At 36.4% G+C, this 19,542-nt stretch overlaps 1 protein-coding gene across 1 annotated transcript; it reads left to right on the top strand.

Annotated features, from left to right (window-relative positions):
- Positions 1–1,923: 1,923 nt before the first annotated feature.
- Positions 1,924–19,121, top strand: LOC113238626. The gene is made up of 2 exons (XM_026475453.1): positions 1,924–2,091; positions 18,205–19,121. Exons 1-2 carry the CDS (start codon positions 1,933–1,935, stop codon positions 18,715–18,717), a joined length of 672 nt encoding a protein of 223 aa, XP_026331238.1. The 5' UTR covers positions 1,924–1,932; the 3' UTR covers positions 18,718–19,121.
- The last annotated feature ends 421 nt before the right edge of the window (positions 19,122–19,542 follow it).

Here is a 19,542-nt window from a genome sequence, read left to right as displayed (position 1 = left end):
GTCTCAGTCCAATAATTCTTTCTAACATGACACGCTATTTTTCCTTAACGTCGGCAATAAAGACATTAATACAACCGAAACAATATCTGTCAATACTATCATAATATTTTTACCCTAAGTAGCATCACCTGTTGTTAAATCTATTTAAAAAAATTCACCTACACAACCTTTGAAAGTAAAACTTTCATAGTTTAAAGTAACTGAAAATTTTTCCTATTACCGTTGAAAATAAAGTACGATAGACAAAGAATGATATATAATAAATTCCGAGCAAAGAACCATCGGACCGTAGCATTGTAAAATGTGCTTTACGAGCGCACCAACAAGCGGGGTGTATTGGCCATTAATGGTAAATATTGGTCATAAACATTGGCCATAAAATACCGCAAGTGTCCATGTGTCAACTGTATCGCACAACGTTGGTCAAGTGTAAAAAGGTTTACATTGACAAAGGGTTGAAAACATACGCTGAGAAATTTAATATTGAGACTCTATGAACTTTGTCTATGTGGGAGATTCAATTTGACAGTCAACATTTTCTGCCGCTGTTACTTGAAAGGGCGCATGTGACAAAACTCAAAACTTGTTTAAAGAAATCAAATTTAATAAAAATATCTACTTTTTTCTTGCGGTAGCTTTCAAGCAAAATAAAAATGGTGACCGATCGTCATTTTTTTACAGTATACATAATACATTTTTTGAAAAAAATGTTTCATACACCCTTTCAACTAACAGCGGCAGTATTGGTGTGATGGTTAATGGTCACATGCGAAATATGAGTGGTAATATTGTCAGTTAATAAAACATACGTAATCTGTTCTAATTGCCACTACAATTGTAACTATTTATATAGATCCACGACGAGGTCATAGAACTTGCATGTCCAGATATAAAGAGGTCCAGTAACTACAAAAAAAGTTGTTGAAATAAGTATTCGTTTACAATAGATTTTAATTTATATGGCAAAAATCATAAAAAGGTTTAAAGTTTCTGGTTAGGTTTAAATATAGAGATATAGGAGTATTTATTTGTAAGCTGACAGCGTAAATACAGTTTACATACATATTTAAGATTACTACAAGAACTACAAGAGTGTAGTTCAGCGTGTTGTGCCTGCAATTGACGTACAAATGTTAATTGCAAAGTATACAATGGTTGCATTTATTTTTAAAGTCATATATTGCATTATATGATTAGAATATTAAAATTGAATAATATAATTAAAGAAAAAACAAAAAAAAACGAACGCATTTAGTTAAGGCCTTTAAAGTTAATTATCTTTAGATAAACCCGTTTCGATTATTTGAGATAGTTTTATCTTTCTGTTTTCGAAGCGCATAAAAGAGCAATTATAGAATAAAGCATAAAGTTTAGAAACAGTTAGAAAGGAAAAATGTTCCTAAACCGTATGTTTTCTCTAACGCGTCGTGGACACCGATATGAGAAACAACCAGCCGTGTTACACGCTTAACTGCCACTTTCAAGAGGAAAACAAACACGGTCTGCGTAGGAGTGATAATGATAGAAAAAGGTTTGAGGACGTTTGCTAAACTTTTCCATCATAGGACGGAACTATAACTTCCGAGATAACCTTTAGCTGTTTAACGAGCGGCATGTTTTTTGGTTCCTGTGAGAGAAATACTGAGTTCCCAACATTTTCCAAGTTTAAACTTCTTTTATATTGCACTTTTGACAGAGCGATTGTGGTCCGAGGAGTATCTTTGTTAGGGGCTGATATATGGCTTTCGTGCACTCAAGGACCGTCCACTGCAGACTTTATTTGGTCCACTCTCGCGCAGTCTAGTACCCTCTACTCTGATCTGTATAACAAGACGCTCTATGGAGTCAAAGCTCCGTCTTGAGACGTGCCCGAAAACATTTTAACTTCAAACTAACCCTAATTTTTATTTACAGTTAGCAGTCGCGCTGCTCATGGCGTCAGCACTAGCAGAAGAAACGCAACAAGAATCGCAACAACAGCAGCTACAGAATCAACAACAATGGGTTCCGTACAACATGAACGTGCAATCGTGGGGGCAACAGGGATATGGGCAACAGGCATTGGGACAGATGCCACAGTGGGATCAACAGGTACGCCCATCTCCGCAACAAACGCTATTATAAAAAAAATATATGCACACTCAAGCGCTGGCAGATTCTTGGCGTAATGTATTTTTTTTTGCAAAGCAGAGTGCACGGACCCCTCAGGGGTCCGTGTAATGGATGCCCGGGGTTCATGGCAAAATTATCTAATGCATTATGCATTAATATAAAAATTGGTATACATTATATAGGTACTGTGCGTTTGACTTTTTAACTTTCACACAGTTTGACGGCTGTCCATTATTTGAGCAAGCGAGACGCGCGTCAACGTAACCCTTTCTTCTTCTTCATCTTTCCGGAAAGACTTCGTAGGCTCTTTGAAATTTTGAGAGGGGTCCAAAAAGGTTATGAAACCCTGGTGTAGAGTGAGGATAATGCCAGCACTTTATAATAACACAGCTACTAGATTTCATCAAGGTCATGAAGTCTTCCATAAGTGACAAACTTTAAATTCCTAATATAGTTCAATTCGTAATAAAATGTTTTCAGTGAAACGCAACGTCGTATAAGTTTCAGAATCACCGAATTTCTCCAAAACAATACAACCTACTTAATAATAAAGTGTTATTCGTTTTCTGAAGCAGATTCTCATTAATCCAAGACAAAGGCGATTGTTTGGTTTCGGAGACGGTTGTTTGTTAACCAGTGATTAGGGAGGGTTTTGGAGCCTCACCGTGTAAATAGCAGGTTATTTAATGAATACCCTGCTTTAATACAATGTCTTACGACATACTCTACAAAAAAACAATCGCGTGATTAACTCAACCGGTATGGAATAGAGGCAGCCCTTCTCTTTTTGGCCTTATAAGAAAGCTCGAAGTCATTTGGCGGATCGGAGAGATCTATGTTCGACGTGGTTTATAACGGCCCGCTAGACCGATAACCCTTTAAAAGTCGCGGTAAGCGGTTAAGATTGTCCAAAATATCGTTGCTTGTTCAGCAGTGAATGTCGAAGGGAAGAAAATGAGAGAGAATAGAGACTAGGAGACATATTATTCCGTATTAATAAACAGGTCTTAAGTTCGGTATTAAGAGTCTGTACAACCTCTGCTGAAAGTGTTAAATCAATTACTTAAAAAAAAAATATATAGTAAAATTGAGGATGTACACTGATTACTATGTGGCGTAAAAACACGGTTCCTGAAAATTTGCACGATTGAAAAAAAGACATAAACTTACCTTACATATACCAATGATTTTTTTTATAGCAACTTAACTAAATAGAACACGTATATTATGCTATTATACATTTTTGAAATGGCTTCAATTGCGTTTGCAAAAAAATTAATTCTGATATAAAGCCCAAGTAAAATTAACCGCGTTAGTACTGGGTAAAATTTGAATTCGGGGAGAATTCTACACCATGAATGCATGATATCTCAAGGTGTAAAAGACTTAGACAATGTTGAGCGCGCTTCAGTCATAAAATTATTATTAAAGACAGTGAAGATCTTAATATCATCTTGAATTTGTATTATATTGTACACTACCTATACATATAAGAAGGAAATTCAATTAAGTTGCGCCGGTTAATAGCTTGATAGCTAAAATTCACACAGTATTGTTGTTTTCACTTTTGTATCTTCAGACTTGAGCGAGAGCTTAGCCATATTTACAATATTTATACCGTATTTCGATTTATTGAAGCGAAAATTTGAGCCAGGAAGGACTTGAAATTAAAAAAGAACAAAGATTTATGTAGGTACTGTTGGACGTTTGTTGTTAAAAACAGTTATTAAGAATTCATACCAAGTCTAGACCCAGACTTAATTGGTTTTTTTATGTTACAAAACTGTTTTCTAGATTATCTTCGACTCGTTTAAAACCCCAGTGTCCAAAGTGATTGCGCCAGCAATGTTTTTTCTTCTCTTTATGATTTCAAGTGATATTAAGTACAAACAAGTCGAGTGCCTGTATGGTAAGCGACACGCCTGACCAGAATAGTTGCAGTGCTACTCAGAGCTTTAAATCGCAAAGATCTGAAGGGCACTGCCACTGCGCCCGTCTCTCTGATACTTAAGTTGACAATGCCCATGTGCCTGTAATTTCACCAGCAACATTGCCCTTCAAAGGCGGGAATCAATAATGCTCATATTAAAAATAGGTAAGGTGGCAGTATTTCTCTGGACGAATTCTTTTACAAGGTTACTACAACTTTATTTCAGTCCTTACAGCATGATGTTGTTATCACGTTTATATGATGGGTTAAGTTACAAACTTACGAGGTCCCAAAAATAAAGTCAATGAACGATAAAAAGAAAGATTTATATAATAAAAATAAAGGATGATTTCCAAGTAATAATTTAACAAAGAAACCATTTACCTACAGTACACGCGTAGGCAAAAGCGAGCAACTCGTGTTACAAAGGCTTAGTATTAGTAACCATTTTTTCTTGGTAAACGTACATAAAAGGGAGACATTGACGTTTTAGTTATATTGTAGATATGAAAGGAAAAGCATGAAAATAGAGTGAAAGTTGCATGGTATTTATTACATTTGAAGACGGAATGCAAAACATTGTACGAAGAGAGCGTTGTGGTGGAAACCACAGAACAACAAATACAATAGAAGTGTTGGTTAGCGTTTGACGCGTGCCAGCTATAGGTCTCGAAAGGCCTACTTGAGCTCAGTTCGCCATTTTAGCTTTGTACGGTATGGTTGTGCCATTCTTTCGTGCAAATTCTCTAAAAGTCTAAAAAAATACCTTATTATAATAATAATAATAATAATAACGCACACACTCAACATAGCCCCGCACTAGGGAAACCCTGTGTCGCGGGTGCCATGGACACACACATAGACAACCACAAATTACACCCAAACTCACGAGAGAAATAAATGTAGGCCATACAAATATTTCTCCCGACCCGGGAATCGAACCTGGGACCTCCGCGTGGCAGTCCGGCATGGTAACCGTTTGGCCACAGAGGCAGTTAAAAGTTATTATGCTGTTTTGGAGTGCAAAAATGCAACTTATATTAATAAATTTTCAATTTTCTGTTTATCATAAAGCTTATACTTCTGCAATATGGTGGCTTCCTTTTCGGAGAACTAAATTTATAACTCCAATTCGTCGTCGTTCAGCAATTAACCGCTAGATGGCAGCACATTGATTGAAATTTCGGTATAATATCAAAATGTCGTAACTTGCAATAATAGGCAAAGTTTAAATTATATTAACAATACAGAATTTGTTTTTTTTTTTAATTGAAAGTACGACCAATTAATATCAAGATTTTGTAGTGTTTCATATGAAGAATATGTGAGTTTTGGCTACATCGGTTCTGGTATTAATCGAGGCTTAAGGTACTTCCATTCTGGAAACCTTAGGTACCCATTTCTACCGCCAAGCAGTAATGATTAATACTGCGTTTTAGTTTTGAAGAATAAGGGTGCTGGTGAAATTACAAGCACATGGGACTTGCCAACTTATGTCTCAGGTCTTTGTTCTGCTATAGACAAACGTGTTGCTTCCCACCAGACGCGCGACTTGTTCATCCCGTCACGTGATCTCGTAAATAAACAGTGTTGCCATTACGATTAAAATACATTAATAAAATCAAAAGAACCTTTAACAGAAAGGTTATTATGTACAAAGCTGAACATTATGTTTATTACCGGTCTTTTTGATGTTTCTCGTAAAGAAAGATTTCCGGCAGTATATTAAAAATTCACGGGGAGGCCTACCTTTCCAAGGGGATTGCTTACATAAAGGGATGGTTTTGAAAGTGGCCCCTATATTATAAAAAGAAGAATTAATAAAACAACAACATCTGAAAAATCTTCGTAGAGTAACATGTATTTATTATGATAAAATCATGTATGCATGATCAATCATAAGTGTAAGTCTAAAAACTCTGTTTAACCCATTGGAAATAGAATAGACACACGTAGATAATACATATTCTTGGTAATACGAACTAATCATACTCATTTTTATCTTTCGAACCATTGACTTACAAATAAATGGACGACGGGTCTAATACAAAAACTACGAAAAAAATGTCCCAAGACAACCTATTTAAACGTAGTGACATGTAAAGGAATATGTAAAAGCTAAAACGTTGAATTTAAATTGCAATGTCATCGCAGTACTGTCTAATTTTGCTTGCTTCGCTGTCAGTCGAACAAACGAAGACTAAAGCGTGAATGACGCTCTGTATACGATTTTAACGCCCTATAAGTTCGGACACTTTTTAGCGCGGACCCGACGTCCATATAATTGTAAGTCAATGGTTTAACCCATTGGAAATAGAATAGACACGCGTAAATAATACATATTCTTGGTAAAACGAACTAATCATACTCATTTTTATCTTTCGAACACACATTTTGTATTTTTCTAGTGGTGGATATCACATCGTCCTTCCGTTCGTCGTAATCGTTCGTCGCTGCATTTATTAAGTTAAACGTATAATATGTTGATTGGTATATTTTTTTTCCCCCTTTAGTACATATTTGCGGTGTATTGTTATCAAAAAGTACATTGAAAATTATTAAACATACTTCGGAATTTAATATTCAAAATCCTGTTAGCAAGATACATATTCGAAGAGCAAGAACAACTCCCATGTCTACTATAAATATTATAACAAAACTCAAACAAGAATGCTCGAACACAAAACTTCCGTCTTAAGAGCATTAGACTTGGAAACTTTAAGTGTTGAGTGCAAGATTAGTTAAGATCCTTCAGAATATCTTTCCAAAGACATTCGTATAAAGTATAGAGTTGGGATGATGTTATCGAAGTGTTTTTCTCGGCTATGGCAAAGAGAAGTAGGTTTTTTACGCTTATATGTTTAATTCGCTTATTGTATGTTATCCTCCTAAAGCCAAAACCGATAACTTACTTCAAAAATGGAGGAGGCTCTCAATTCGGTCGTATTATGTTTTTGCTTATATATTACGCAATTATTCCGATATTTGTGAACATATTTCGATGATTCTTTTTTTGTTTGAAAGGGAGTACATAGGTTGTTTTCAAATTTAAAGAACTAACTCTGGCGCTGGCAAATTAGAGGATAAATTCAGATTATTCGGTTTCATCCACTTTCCGTTAACCGATTTCAATTAAACTTGGCAAATATATAATTGTCTTTTTATTTATTTATAAGCACTAGTAAAGTACATTATGAATGCATTATAATCTAGTCAAATGCAAGACTAATAAGTAGTTTACATTTCACTTAAACTAACAAATAAACAAAGTAAACTAAGAATTCATCCAGTGTAAATTCTCATTATCTATTAAGACGAAGACACTTTTATTATGTGTTCTTTTTGTTTAGTGTCACTGGCACCATTTAGTTCAATCATATACTAACACCACACTAGTTGAAATGGTTTTCTCCGTTTTAAACGTCTTTTTAATATCTGTGTGGTCAACGAGCTGAATGGCCTCGACGTTCACGTGATGGTAAAGCCTGCGTTGGTGCGCTTCGGCGTACTTTTCAGCTATCTTGTCTACGAATTCCATTCCCAAGTTTCGATGGAGATGGATGAACTTGGCAAATATATGTAATTCCTACAAAAATAACAACAGTCTTACCGTATCTATGGCATACTCTATAATGCTTGCCATCGTGATTAAATGATTTGTCTATCGGCGTAAGGTACCCGCCGATTGTTGCCCAGGATACGCCAGACGTACATCGTGCAAGGAGGCTCGTTTCGTAAATCCCATATTAAGAGACGATACGTCTTTGCATTACAGGGAGGATCATAAGCTACATGACGTCAGTAACAGTACCACAAAGTTGACACTGAGCGCTATAATATCTGTATCTAATTAATATACTTACGTATACATTCTAAAGATCTGAGAGACACGGCCACTGCGCTTGTGATCCAGCACCCTTACCCTTCGAAACTGTAACGCAGTGACGCTCACATTTCTGCAGAAATAAGTAACATAACAATGTTCCCTAGAAGAACTCTTTCACAAGTCAAGAGTAATTAGTAATTTAATTGAATTCGTAGATATACTTTACGGCTTTTTCTCATCAGGGTAGGCCGACAGTCTTCCGTTTACTACGTTAATATAAATATGGTAGGATGTCATCCAATAGATTTTGGCAGTAAATCAGCACGATGGATATAAGGCACGATACCTCTAAGGAAAGGACTATAGTTCGTCACGATGGTCTCTTTGGGAATTTGAAACATTTTGCAAGGGTTGTGAACCCTCTTCGACATGTAAGTCTCATCACTATGTTTCCCTTCGCCCTTAGTGGAAGGTATTAAAATATATTTAAGAAGCAACAGTTCTCTCATTGGTCTGTCACCACCGCTCGATAGCATTAGTTCTTTTTTGTTTACATCTAGTTAATTTTCATCTCTAAACCTTTAGCTAAAGCTGTTAAGTCGAACAGAAATGTTATATCTATGATATTTGATGTATTCCAAGAAATCTTTGTGTTCTTATTGAATACTTGAAAGCAAATGTTACGACTTCTTAAGTACTATGAGCTAAGATTGAACTTATTGCATCTTTTCGATGCAATAAAACGTTGGAGGTGAACATTTTAGAATGTGGCCCATTGGTTAAAGTATTGATCATAATCATCATCAAACCACGTCCCGTCCGCCACACTGTTTTCCTATAGGGTTGTGAATCGACGTGTAGTTTTCCTTCATCGTAAAGTTCATGGTAAATTTCGCATTTAAATTCCGAAAAACTCAGAGTTCAGTAATCTGGATTCGAAGTCACGTCATTTGCTTGACAGGTGGTAGGTCAACCCGTAATGATATCACGACTTGTTTTGAACCCAAGATCAGATTGATTTTTAGTAGCAGCATTAAGCCGGTCAGAAAGGTTTATATCCAAGTAATAAGAGGGAAAGTAACAGCGTCTCTTTTGTCCGGCTCAAGCCGTTTTTGCGTTAACAAGTGCGGTTCCCTTAGTCAATGACGGCGGAGTCGCGACCACATACAGTTTTTCTGAATACCAGCTCACAAAAGTTTTATTCGTCGTAATACCTTCTTTGTTTTATTTTAATGTAGACGCAGGTGGGCCGGGGCCCTTTTCAGGGATACAAGATTAGTGCTACGTTTTTAAGACAAAGTTTGGACGTCTGACAGACGTGAATTTACGTTCTATCGATTTGGCTGTAAGACGTGTGTTTGAGGGGAAAAGGCGATGTCGGTGTCGGGAAAACGAAGTTGTTGCCTGATGGTAAGCATCATGCCTGCTCTTGACAGTAGCAGTAACTGCCTCCGTGGCCGAACGGTTACCATGCTGATCTGCATGCAGAGGTCCAGAGTTCGATTCTCGGCCTGAGAGAAATATTTGTATGGTCTACATTTCTCTCGTGAGTTTGGGTATAGATTGCTTAATAGTTATTATGTAACAGATACATCACGCTTTATAAAAACCAAAAGATGAGTAAGTTACCTGCTGTGGTTACTTTAGTCAAACGGTTGGCATCAAGTAAAATTAACCATCTCGTCTTAGTAATGATGAAAATAAAAGAACACGAACAAACCATCTGTCACTCAGCGTCCGCCAGTCCGTCACCGGCCAGTCATAGTTAACAAGTCCGAGTAAAAAAAACGTTACATTGAATGAAAAGAAAAGATAGAGGGACTATGTTTAGGCTTTCTTTATTACAAGTTACATAATCAGCTAAACAATGAAAAATATGTATATTTTCAACTTATTTGACGATGACCTCGGTGGCCCAACGGTTTGAGCTGTGGGCGCTGGATGCGTAGATCCTGGGTTCGATTCCCGGTAGGATCAATTTGAGAGATGAACTTTTCTTGACGTGAGTAGTGCCTTGCAGGGAATTCCATTGCTCTGGTACTCATGGTACAGATAATTCCCTAATTTGAGATCAGGCAATTGGTGTGGCACATTTACTATCATTACTTTGTTTTTGCTTTAAAGTGACATAATTATAGTCATGTCCTTGGATTCTACCTCCTGGCAAACCTCTCTTGCAAAGTCAAAGTCGAAGAATCATTTATTCCAGAGGTAAAATAAATTTACACCTGAAAACGTCACATTTAAGCTACTGCTCGTTCACTATGCTGAGAAGAAACTAGACACATGTCGTTTTTCCATACATCTTTATCTAACACGTAGTCTTCAATTCTGTAATATGACTTTTTAATTAAAATACTTTTTAAACTTAGGAAATGATAATTTTTTATATATGTTCCTGAATCTTGTTGTAAAAACTTATACCGTTTCCCATAAAACGTAAACTTTAGTTAAAAGAAATCGTGATGAGTTTGGACATAGTTCTAAGGTTAATATTATGGATAATCTTTTTTCTTAATGACATTATGTATATCTTTTCGGGTATACAAAGTATTTGAGTAAATGTACTGCAATTGCTTCACGCACACTCATCTAAATTTTCATTAAAGCTCTACCATTCTTCTCACTACGCACTCCAACGTTAAAAGATCATTCTCGATTTATTTCGCTAATCTGCATTCATTCACTCGCTCCGTGTGCCAAGCCTTCTCAATATATGCTTTTCTATTTTTGTCACTTTGAATGAAAGAATTAATGCCGACGACGATTGACGGCCACAGTGATCGAGTGGCTGGCACACCGGTTTTCATCACCTCTGAGCTCCCGGGTCCGATCTCTGATCGGGTTAATAAAATAGACGACTCGGTCCACATACATTTATAGTATAATGATGCAGAAGAAAAGGTAAACAAGGCGAAAAAGAAGGCTGTAACAATAGAAATAACAGTATGAAACACAGATACAACATTATCAAAACACTCCCTTCTTAAACCATACGTTAAACCGTAAAAAGAACTTGCAGTTGGGTTACTTGATTTTAATAATGTTATAGATAGGTTACATTATTTTATTGAAAACTGAAGAATCCAGTGGAAGAGGCGTAGGAGCGCTCGCTTCAGACATTTAGCAGAAAGTGATAATGATGAAAGAATTTGAGAACAATACAACATTTCAAAAGCAAGTGGCCAGGAACCAGAGGTGATAAAAAGGTAGGACGACGATGAAACGGGTCACATCGTCACAAGGTCAATGTAGCAAACTAATTTTTCTATATTATCTCGGGTCTGGGGGATTGTCGTTGTTTCCTGTTTCGATCACACACATGCTTTGGTTACTTACTTTCTGAACGGAGCAACGTATGTAAGACTCAACTGCCATTGCAACTAGATTTTAGCAGAATAAAAAGAATTATAATAATGACCTGGGTTTCAACAAAAGAAGCGGACTTGTCAGGCTTGGGTGGCAAGTCAATGACTCCGAAAATCGTTCCGGTCTTTCTGGTTGACCGAAGACGGAACGGTGAGGGTGGGATTAAATTTAAAAATCGAAGGTTCTGCTAGCCGTTAAAGGTTATACAGCCGCTGAACAAGCACACTAGTACTATTAAAAGAAATACTTTAGATTCTATACAACCTTTAATGGCTTTAGTTAGTGAAAGAGTTGAATTAATCACTTTGGATATGTATAATAAAAAAAAAATGAAAACACGATATCTAAAATGTTTCACGATAGAAATAAACACAAATTTACTTCGAAATATTACAAGAAAACCGCTATATTCAATAGGTCAGTAATTTTCAGGTAAGTTTTTTGTACTCAATTTTGGTTACAATTTTTATTTTTTAATTATGCGAATATAAAATATCATCGTCAAATATTAAAGAATATTTCAGGTAACCACACTCGAATATTAAATAATACTTCGTGATGATATTCTATAAATATTTAAATGAAAAGAAATTGTCACCAAAATTGACTACAAAAAACTTACCTCAAAATTACCCAGGTGCTACATATGCCAGTGATTTTTTTTTATATCAACTGAACTAAATAGTACACGTATAACTAGTATACTATACACATTTATCAAATGGCCTTACGAGTATTTTCGACTTACGAGTTAAAATTAACCGTATTAGTACGGGAAAAAATTTAATTCGAGCAGAGGTATTATCGACTCTTCATGCCTTGCCTCCATTCTGTTAGCAACCCGATATTATCGCCCGTGAAAGTATATCATAACACACTAAATATTACAAACCAGGGACTAAAATATGTAATCGTTTTGGTGCGTACAGAATTGACAACAACGTGTATGGGAATACGATTGAATTTACAATGTGTGTTTCTGTTATTTAACGACCATTGAATTTTCCTTTACGTTGTAAATTATACCTTATCTGCATGCCCCTTGTGTTAAATTCTCCACTCGCTATATCGTCTATAACGTTTACCGTTTTCGTTCTGTGATTAGTAACTAGAACAAAATAAGTAACATTGAATTCCTTTTATAAACAAAATTCAATCAAGTTATATAAAGCATGTCACACACAGTGACAGGGCTGTGGTAACATCAGTTGAATAACGACTATGTTGAGTAACGCCTAGACATTGAAAGTTAAAATAAAACTGCAAAACCAAGCGGAAATGGCGGCGTATTTTTTCTTTTTTTTTAGAGTTCGGTATGTAATGCAGAAATGACGTTTTTTTAAATTCCAGCTTTAGATACACTTACGTAATATACCTAATAATAAATAGTCGCGGTAGTCTAATGGTTTGACGTACTCTCAGTTTTCGTTTGCAGTGAGTCGTGAGTTGCTTTTTTTTAAGACTCGCTTCAGGGAAATCCTGTGTCACGGGTGCCATGGACACACACGTAGACAACCACAAATTACATCCAAACTCATGAGAGAAATAAATGTAGGCCCGGCCCGGGAACCGAACTCGAGACCTCTGCGTGCCAATCCAGTAGTGCGATTCACGTAAGTTCATATCTTTGAAGTTACGTAGTCGTTCGATCGAAGTCCTATCCAAAATGCTTATTCACGTATCACTTGAACGAACGTTAATAAGCGTAGAATCGAAACGTAACGACCAATGAACGCCATCTTGGATTGTGAAATTTGACATTTAATCGTCGAAAATCTATTGAAAGAACTGTCAAAAAATTAGCAGAGTACGTATGACTTGTCGTTTAGACTCAATTTAAGTTCGATTCATATACAGAAATACGCTTTAACGACATTTGGATCGAACGACTTTAAAATTGGACTCGTTGACGTTCACTGTCACACGTAAATACGAAAAAGCAGTTCCAGGATTGGTAACCGTTCGGCCACGGAGGCAGTTCCTTAGTTAGTTACGTTATTTGGGTAATATATACTGCATTCGGTTTCGTATAAAAGTCCGGTTTATGCCACACGACGACGCATAATGAGTTGTCTGCCGACTCACGCGCGTAATTGCGATTGAATTGCCGTTGTGGGTGGAGGAAGGGGTGAGAGAAGCGGTCACTATTGTGTATTGTATATAAATGGTATTGTACACTATACGACTCAAACACCCCGTACAAACGCTTAAAAGCAACTAAATAAAATACGTTTCAATTATGTGACTCACAAAACTACACTCGTCTGTTCTCACCTTTAATTTGAAATTTGATAGGACAGTTTCGGTGAAAGACAACGTCGTGACAAAACTTGCACATCTGAGATTCACAACCCTCGGAAAGTGTGTGAAGGGCATGACAGATAAATAGACAAAAGATTAATTTTTTAATAGATAACTAACATGAGACTATAACAGGATCAAAGTCAAAGTCAAAAATAATCATTTATTCCATAGGTGAAATATTTACATTTGAAAACGTCATTTTTTAAGCTACTGCTCGTTCACTACGCTGACTTCCTTTAGAAGAACGAGAAAGAAACTCTAGGGATTGCTCTTTTCAAATAAACTTAAATGCTATAGAATACATTTGTGTGGCATCTAGACTCATGTTGTCTTTCCATACATCTTTATCTAACACGTAGTCTACAATTTTGTAATATGACTTTTCAATAAAAATACTTTTAATGTAAGTTTTAAACTTAGAAAATAGTATTTTTAACATACGCTCCGGAATCTTATTGTAAAAACGTATACAGTTCCCCATAAAATAATCGTTTACAATAGTTAAACGAATTAGTGGTACCATGAGTTTGGACTTAGTTCAAAGGTTAATATTATGGGTATCTTCTTTCTCAACGAAATTATGTATTTTTTATTTATATTTTTATTTCGTTGGGAATTTCCACCTTTAAGACCAGGTAGTTGGTGTGGTTGTCAGGCACATTATTATTGTATAAATAGATCGGTTTTGGGCTGAAATAGCCCTGACTTACCATAAGTTCTAGAGACCTTCGGAAATTCACTTTCGTCACCTGAATATATTTAAATAGTAAATCCAACCGGTTTCTTAAGTAACCTTTAGTTATTCATAAATTCATATTACATCTAGAAACACAGGTTGTTTCCGTGGCCGAACAGTTACCATGCTGAAGTCCCGGGTTCGATTCTGTCGTGAATTTGGGTGAAATTTGTGGTTGTCTATGTTTATGCCCATGGCATCCGCGATACAGGGTTTCTCTCTCTTTCTTAACAGTGCGTTATATGAGTGTTTTATTTTTTGTTAAAAACCTATAGTAGTGACCCGATTAGCTCTGTCAGATTGTCTCGATGATATTATAAATAAATATTATAAATAAGAAATGTGCTTATATGTTTTTTTGCAAAGACCAACGAGTTTCTTGCTCATTCTTCTTAAGGGAAATTTATTTACAATGAGAAACAGAGCATCGGTACCTTTACATAGTTTACCCTATGTTATTAAAATCTTTTTACTTGCATAGTAATCAGAACCTATTCATATAATTTATTCAATATTGTTACTTCGGTCTTAAAATTAATAAAGTAATAATTAAACTATTTACGTAGTATATTTACATAGTACAATGAAACAAGTGTATAGAAACGTAGCAACGTGGCTTTTTTAGCCGACTTCAAAAAACTCTTTTTTTTAGATTCTCAATTGGAATACGTTTTTTATATATATGTTACGCTATAACTCCGGAATTTGTGAACCGATTTTGACGATTCTTTTTATGTTGGAAAGAGGGTACCACAGAAGTGGTCTCATTGAAATTTGAAGAAAACAGTCCACTTCTAAGGGTAGCAAACTAGGGTGTGAATGAATTTTGAGGTCGGTTTTTGTAGTCCTCTGTACTGAGATTATTATGTTATCAAGTGACGGGACGAGCAAGTCGTGCGCCTACTGGTAAGCGACACGCCTCTCCATAACCGTTGAAGTGCCACTGGTGGCACTGCCACTGCGCCCATCACCCTGTGATATGAATTAACAAGTCCTATGTGCCTGTAATTTCACCAACATCCTTACCCTCTAAAACCGGAACACAGTAGTAATTGCATTACCTCTTAGCGGCAGAAATAGTTAAAGTGACAGTACTTCCCTGGACGAATTTTTTCACAAGTTCTACAAGCATGACTCGTAAGCAACGCGAGTGCACCGCAAGTTTATGCGAAAGTGTGCGTCCGTACACGGCGCGCAGCGAACGTGCACACACATAAGCCTCGCTGCTACGTCTGTATAGAGTTATCGTACTTGTCTTAATGTAAAAGAACCTTCAAAGCGTAACTTCGATTCGCGCTCAACTGACCTTTCTTTTTACCTAACCTCTTTTCTACCGTTAATAAATTGGCTTGACTGTTTGAAAAAAGGATTTTCTTTTGCTAGAATTACGTTTAGTTGGATTTAAAATGCTTAGCCTGAGAAATATTGGAATAATTTTCTGAGAGTTAAGTCGGAATAAGATTGATTGAGGTATTAAAGTTACACCTTCCTTCGTCCCTTTTCGCATTTGCTTTTGTATTTGACATTTTTGTCGTGGCTGAGAAAGACGACGACGTAGGACTTTATAGTTAGAGTGAGGGAGAGTCTTGACTTGAAATGTTTAGTCGCAATGGGTAATATCCTGATGAAAACTGCCTCCGCGGCCGAACAGCTACCAGGTTCGAATTCCGAGCCAGTAGAAATACTTGTATGGCCTACATTTATTTCTCTCGTGAGTTTGGGTGTAATTTGTTGTTGTCTATGTGTGTGTCCATGGCATCCGCGACTCAGGGTTTCCCTAGACCGCGGTTATGATGAGTATGTGCGTTGTTGCTGTTAAAAAAACTTTACATTAAGTGTGGCGAACTATGGTCTAAAAGACTTCTCAAGTAGTGGATAGTTATGCGACATCAGTTACAACGGTAAACGGAACAACGGAAACTTCGGATCGCTACCCAGAACACTCAGACCACAACTTATGTACTTCCGTTCTCCGTTCGTAATAATAATGCTAAACTCACACTGGCGCAGAGTCGAAGCGTCGCGTCGCGTACTGTTTTTAACCGACTTCAAAAAAGGAGGAGGTTCTCAATTCGACTGTATGTTTTTTTGTATGTATGTTACGTGATAACTCCGGTATTTGTGAACCGATTTTCATGATTCTTTTTTGGTGGAAAGAGGGTAATAGTGGTCCCATTTAATTTTGAAGAAAATCATCCTCTTCGAAGGGTGGCTGTTCACGCATGAAGATTCATTTTTATAAATAGCGCCTAAATTTTATTATTAGGAGCAATTATTTTAATGGTTGATTTTGCTACTCTCCAATCCTAGGCGCTTTCTCTCTCAATATACTTTGAGTAGTGAGAACCGATTTTTATTATCTCCTGTTTCAAGTACCGTATAATGGCGAGCTAGAGGATGAATCCGGGTTTGAGCACTTTCCGGTAACCGATTTCAAAAAATCTTGGTAATTATATGTATGTATATGTATTCCACGTACTTTTGAGGTCGGTTTTTTAGTACTCTGTACTGAAATTATTCAACGACAAAAAGACAACGGTGGCGAAGGCGCGCGTTGACGCACGATTCCGTATTTGCATAACACATATTTGTCTTTAATAATGCGAAAATAGAGATGAATATGCTATAGGCGAAAAACTGCCCCATTGTGATTTGAGCTTTACTATCAAATAAGTAATACCCAATAAATCAAATGCCAATGTCAAGTATGAAGCTCCATTCGCATCAGGCATCTTTTAATATGGTCGAGTATTACTTACATATTTCTATACTTATTTAAAAGCACAATTCCCGAATCGGTCCTGTCGGGAATTTAGCTCTGTGATGTCTCCAGTCAATGTGACTAATTCCTGAACGTTAAAATTGACCTCAAACAATGTAACCGGTCCGGAAGTTATGTAAAAGTATTATAAGTAATATTCACCTCGACTATACATCGGTGCGCGGTGATTTGAAAAGCAGAATAGACTGCAAGTCGACCGCGAAAGTGACGATGAAAGGAATAAATGCTCCAACGCGTTTTTAGATGGTGTTCATGCTCATTTACCACTATTACACGGCGTTGGCTGAGGTTGTAATCGATTTCGTATGGAAATTGTGGATCTTTTGTTCTCTGACGGCTTATATAACACCTTTATCGTTCACACTACCTTTGGTATTTTATAATAGAAAGGCGTCTCGCTGATTACATCTCGAGTGTAAAATTGTTACAATCTGCAATTTACAAATGTACATTGTTACAAATGAGGAGGTTCTCAATTTCGACTGTATTTTTTTTTTGTGCATATGTTACGCAACATTTGTGAAGCAATTTCGATGATTCTTTTTTTGTTGGAAAGGGGAAATCTCAGCAGTGGTCCCATTAAAATTAGAGAATTCCACCTCTAAGAGTGGCAGATTAGGAGATGAATCCGGTTTTTTGGATTTCACCCACGTTCAGCAGACTGATTTCAATAAAACTTGGGGTCGTTTTTTTTTTAATAAAAAAGTTATAATGATTTTTTTCATAGGATAACAAATGACGTGAAGCACACTCTCTAGAAAAGAATGAGTAAGAAACTTTTGGAATCGCTCTTTATAAATAGATATTTTTGTAGAGATTCCAATTTCCAATTAACCACGCATAAAGAGTAACTTAATCACATACTCGAAAATTTCGTTGTCCGAAATAACGTTTCACGTTAACGTTTAACGTTTCGAATTTTCATTACACCGAAAACGAAACAGTTGTTCTTTCAGGATATGTTGAATGTTTATCGCGAAGTCACGATTTGGTTCGGTTAGGTTAGCTCTCAAAATGACTTTCGAGGTTATGAAATTTCGACCAACGATATTTCTGTAAAGTATGAATACATGTCCTAAATAGGGTAAAGAACAAGCCATAAGAATGACCTTTTTTATATATAACTTTTTTTTCTCTTTCTACAGTTCCAAGCGAGCGACTATTCTGGAGGTTTTGACTACGGCAGCCACGGAGGTTCAAGTGGCTTCGATTCTGGTGACTCTGGCCATGGATTTGGCGGTGATTCCGGCCATGGTTTCGGCGGACAGGACCTCAAAGTCCACTCTTACCCCGTCCATCAACACATTCACGAAGAAAGTCCGGAACCAGTCAAGCACTACAAAGAAATAGTCGTACCCATACCTAAGAACGTCGAGTTCAAAGTCCACCAGCCTGTTTTGATTCCTGTACCACATCCCGTACCTATTCAAGTTCCAGTACCTAAAGCTGTAGTAATTCCTATTATAAAAGAAGTGTCTATTCCTGTCGAAAAATCTGTACCTTACCCTGTAGAGAAGACTGTTCATGTCCCTAGATTCAAGGATGTGCCTTTCAAGGTCTACAAGCACGTGATTGTTGCAGTCGAAAAACCTGTACCTTTCAAGGTGCCAGTTTATGAAACTATTATCCATACAAAGAAAGGATCACACAAGATCTAAATTTGTATTTTGTAAATCACAAAGCCGGTCTTTTCTGTCCTGAGACCTAAGGGTTATGTGTTTACTGTTTTTGTTTAGTACGGTGAGCCACACGATGATACTTACAAAAAAGCTGTCAACATTTTTGAAAATTGAACGTTACGGAACGTTTAGTTTATAATAGTGATATTTCAAAAGTAAATTTCGTGTGTGGTATACCGTAATTCATGACTGAATATGGGCATTTAAGTTATATTTCCAAAAGAACTTGTGTGCTCTAAAATAGAAACTTCCTTCAAAGATTTCTTCAAAATCTGTTTGTCACCCTTATTCTAATTGTTATCTTGTTTTTAACATTGTTGTTATTTTGTTTGTAAGCTGTTGTTTGTTTTAAGCGTTATGTTGTCTGTTGTTGCGTGAATGAGCGCGTGTTATGTACCTGTTGCGTTGTTATTTTAATCTATTTAATTAAGCACTATTAAATAATTCTTCAACTACTTTGTAGCTTTCATTTTCTTGCCATCAAACTTATAAATAACTTAAAAATAACTTATTTTGCTAATATAATTAATATATGCCGCCGGAGTAATCGCGTAATATACATACAAAAAAACACACACACACACACACGCACAGACTATATTTATCTTTTACTTTACCTTGTATGGCAAGTTACGACGTTTTCATTTTATATTCAAATGTTTGATCAATGTGCTGCCATCTAGTCATTAATAGCTGAACGACGACGAGATATTTACTTAGTTCTTTAAAAAAGAAGCGACCATATTGCAGCGGTATATGGTTTACTTTCGTGTGTTGTAATAAAAAAATATTACGATGAACAGA

This window comes from Hyposmocoma kahamanoa, unplaced genomic scaffold (assembly GCF_003589595.1).
Source record: "Hyposmocoma kahamanoa isolate Upper Pololo Valley unplaced genomic scaffold, ASM358959v1 97, whole genome shotgun sequence".
Taxonomy (NCBI): Eukaryota; Metazoa; Arthropoda; class Insecta; order Lepidoptera; family Cosmopterigidae; genus Hyposmocoma; species Hyposmocoma kahamanoa.
This window is presented reverse-complemented; position numbering and strand designations above follow the sequence as displayed.

Coding starts and splice junctions, on each gene's coding strand:
- LOC113238626 (XM_026475453.1), top strand. CDS start 1,933: ATGGCGTCAGCACTAGCAGAAGAAACGCAACAAGAATCGCAACAACAG. Junction 2,092..18,204: donor TGCCACAGTGGGATCAACAG/GTACGCCCATCT, acceptor CTCTTTCTACAG/TTCCAAGCGAGCGACTATTC.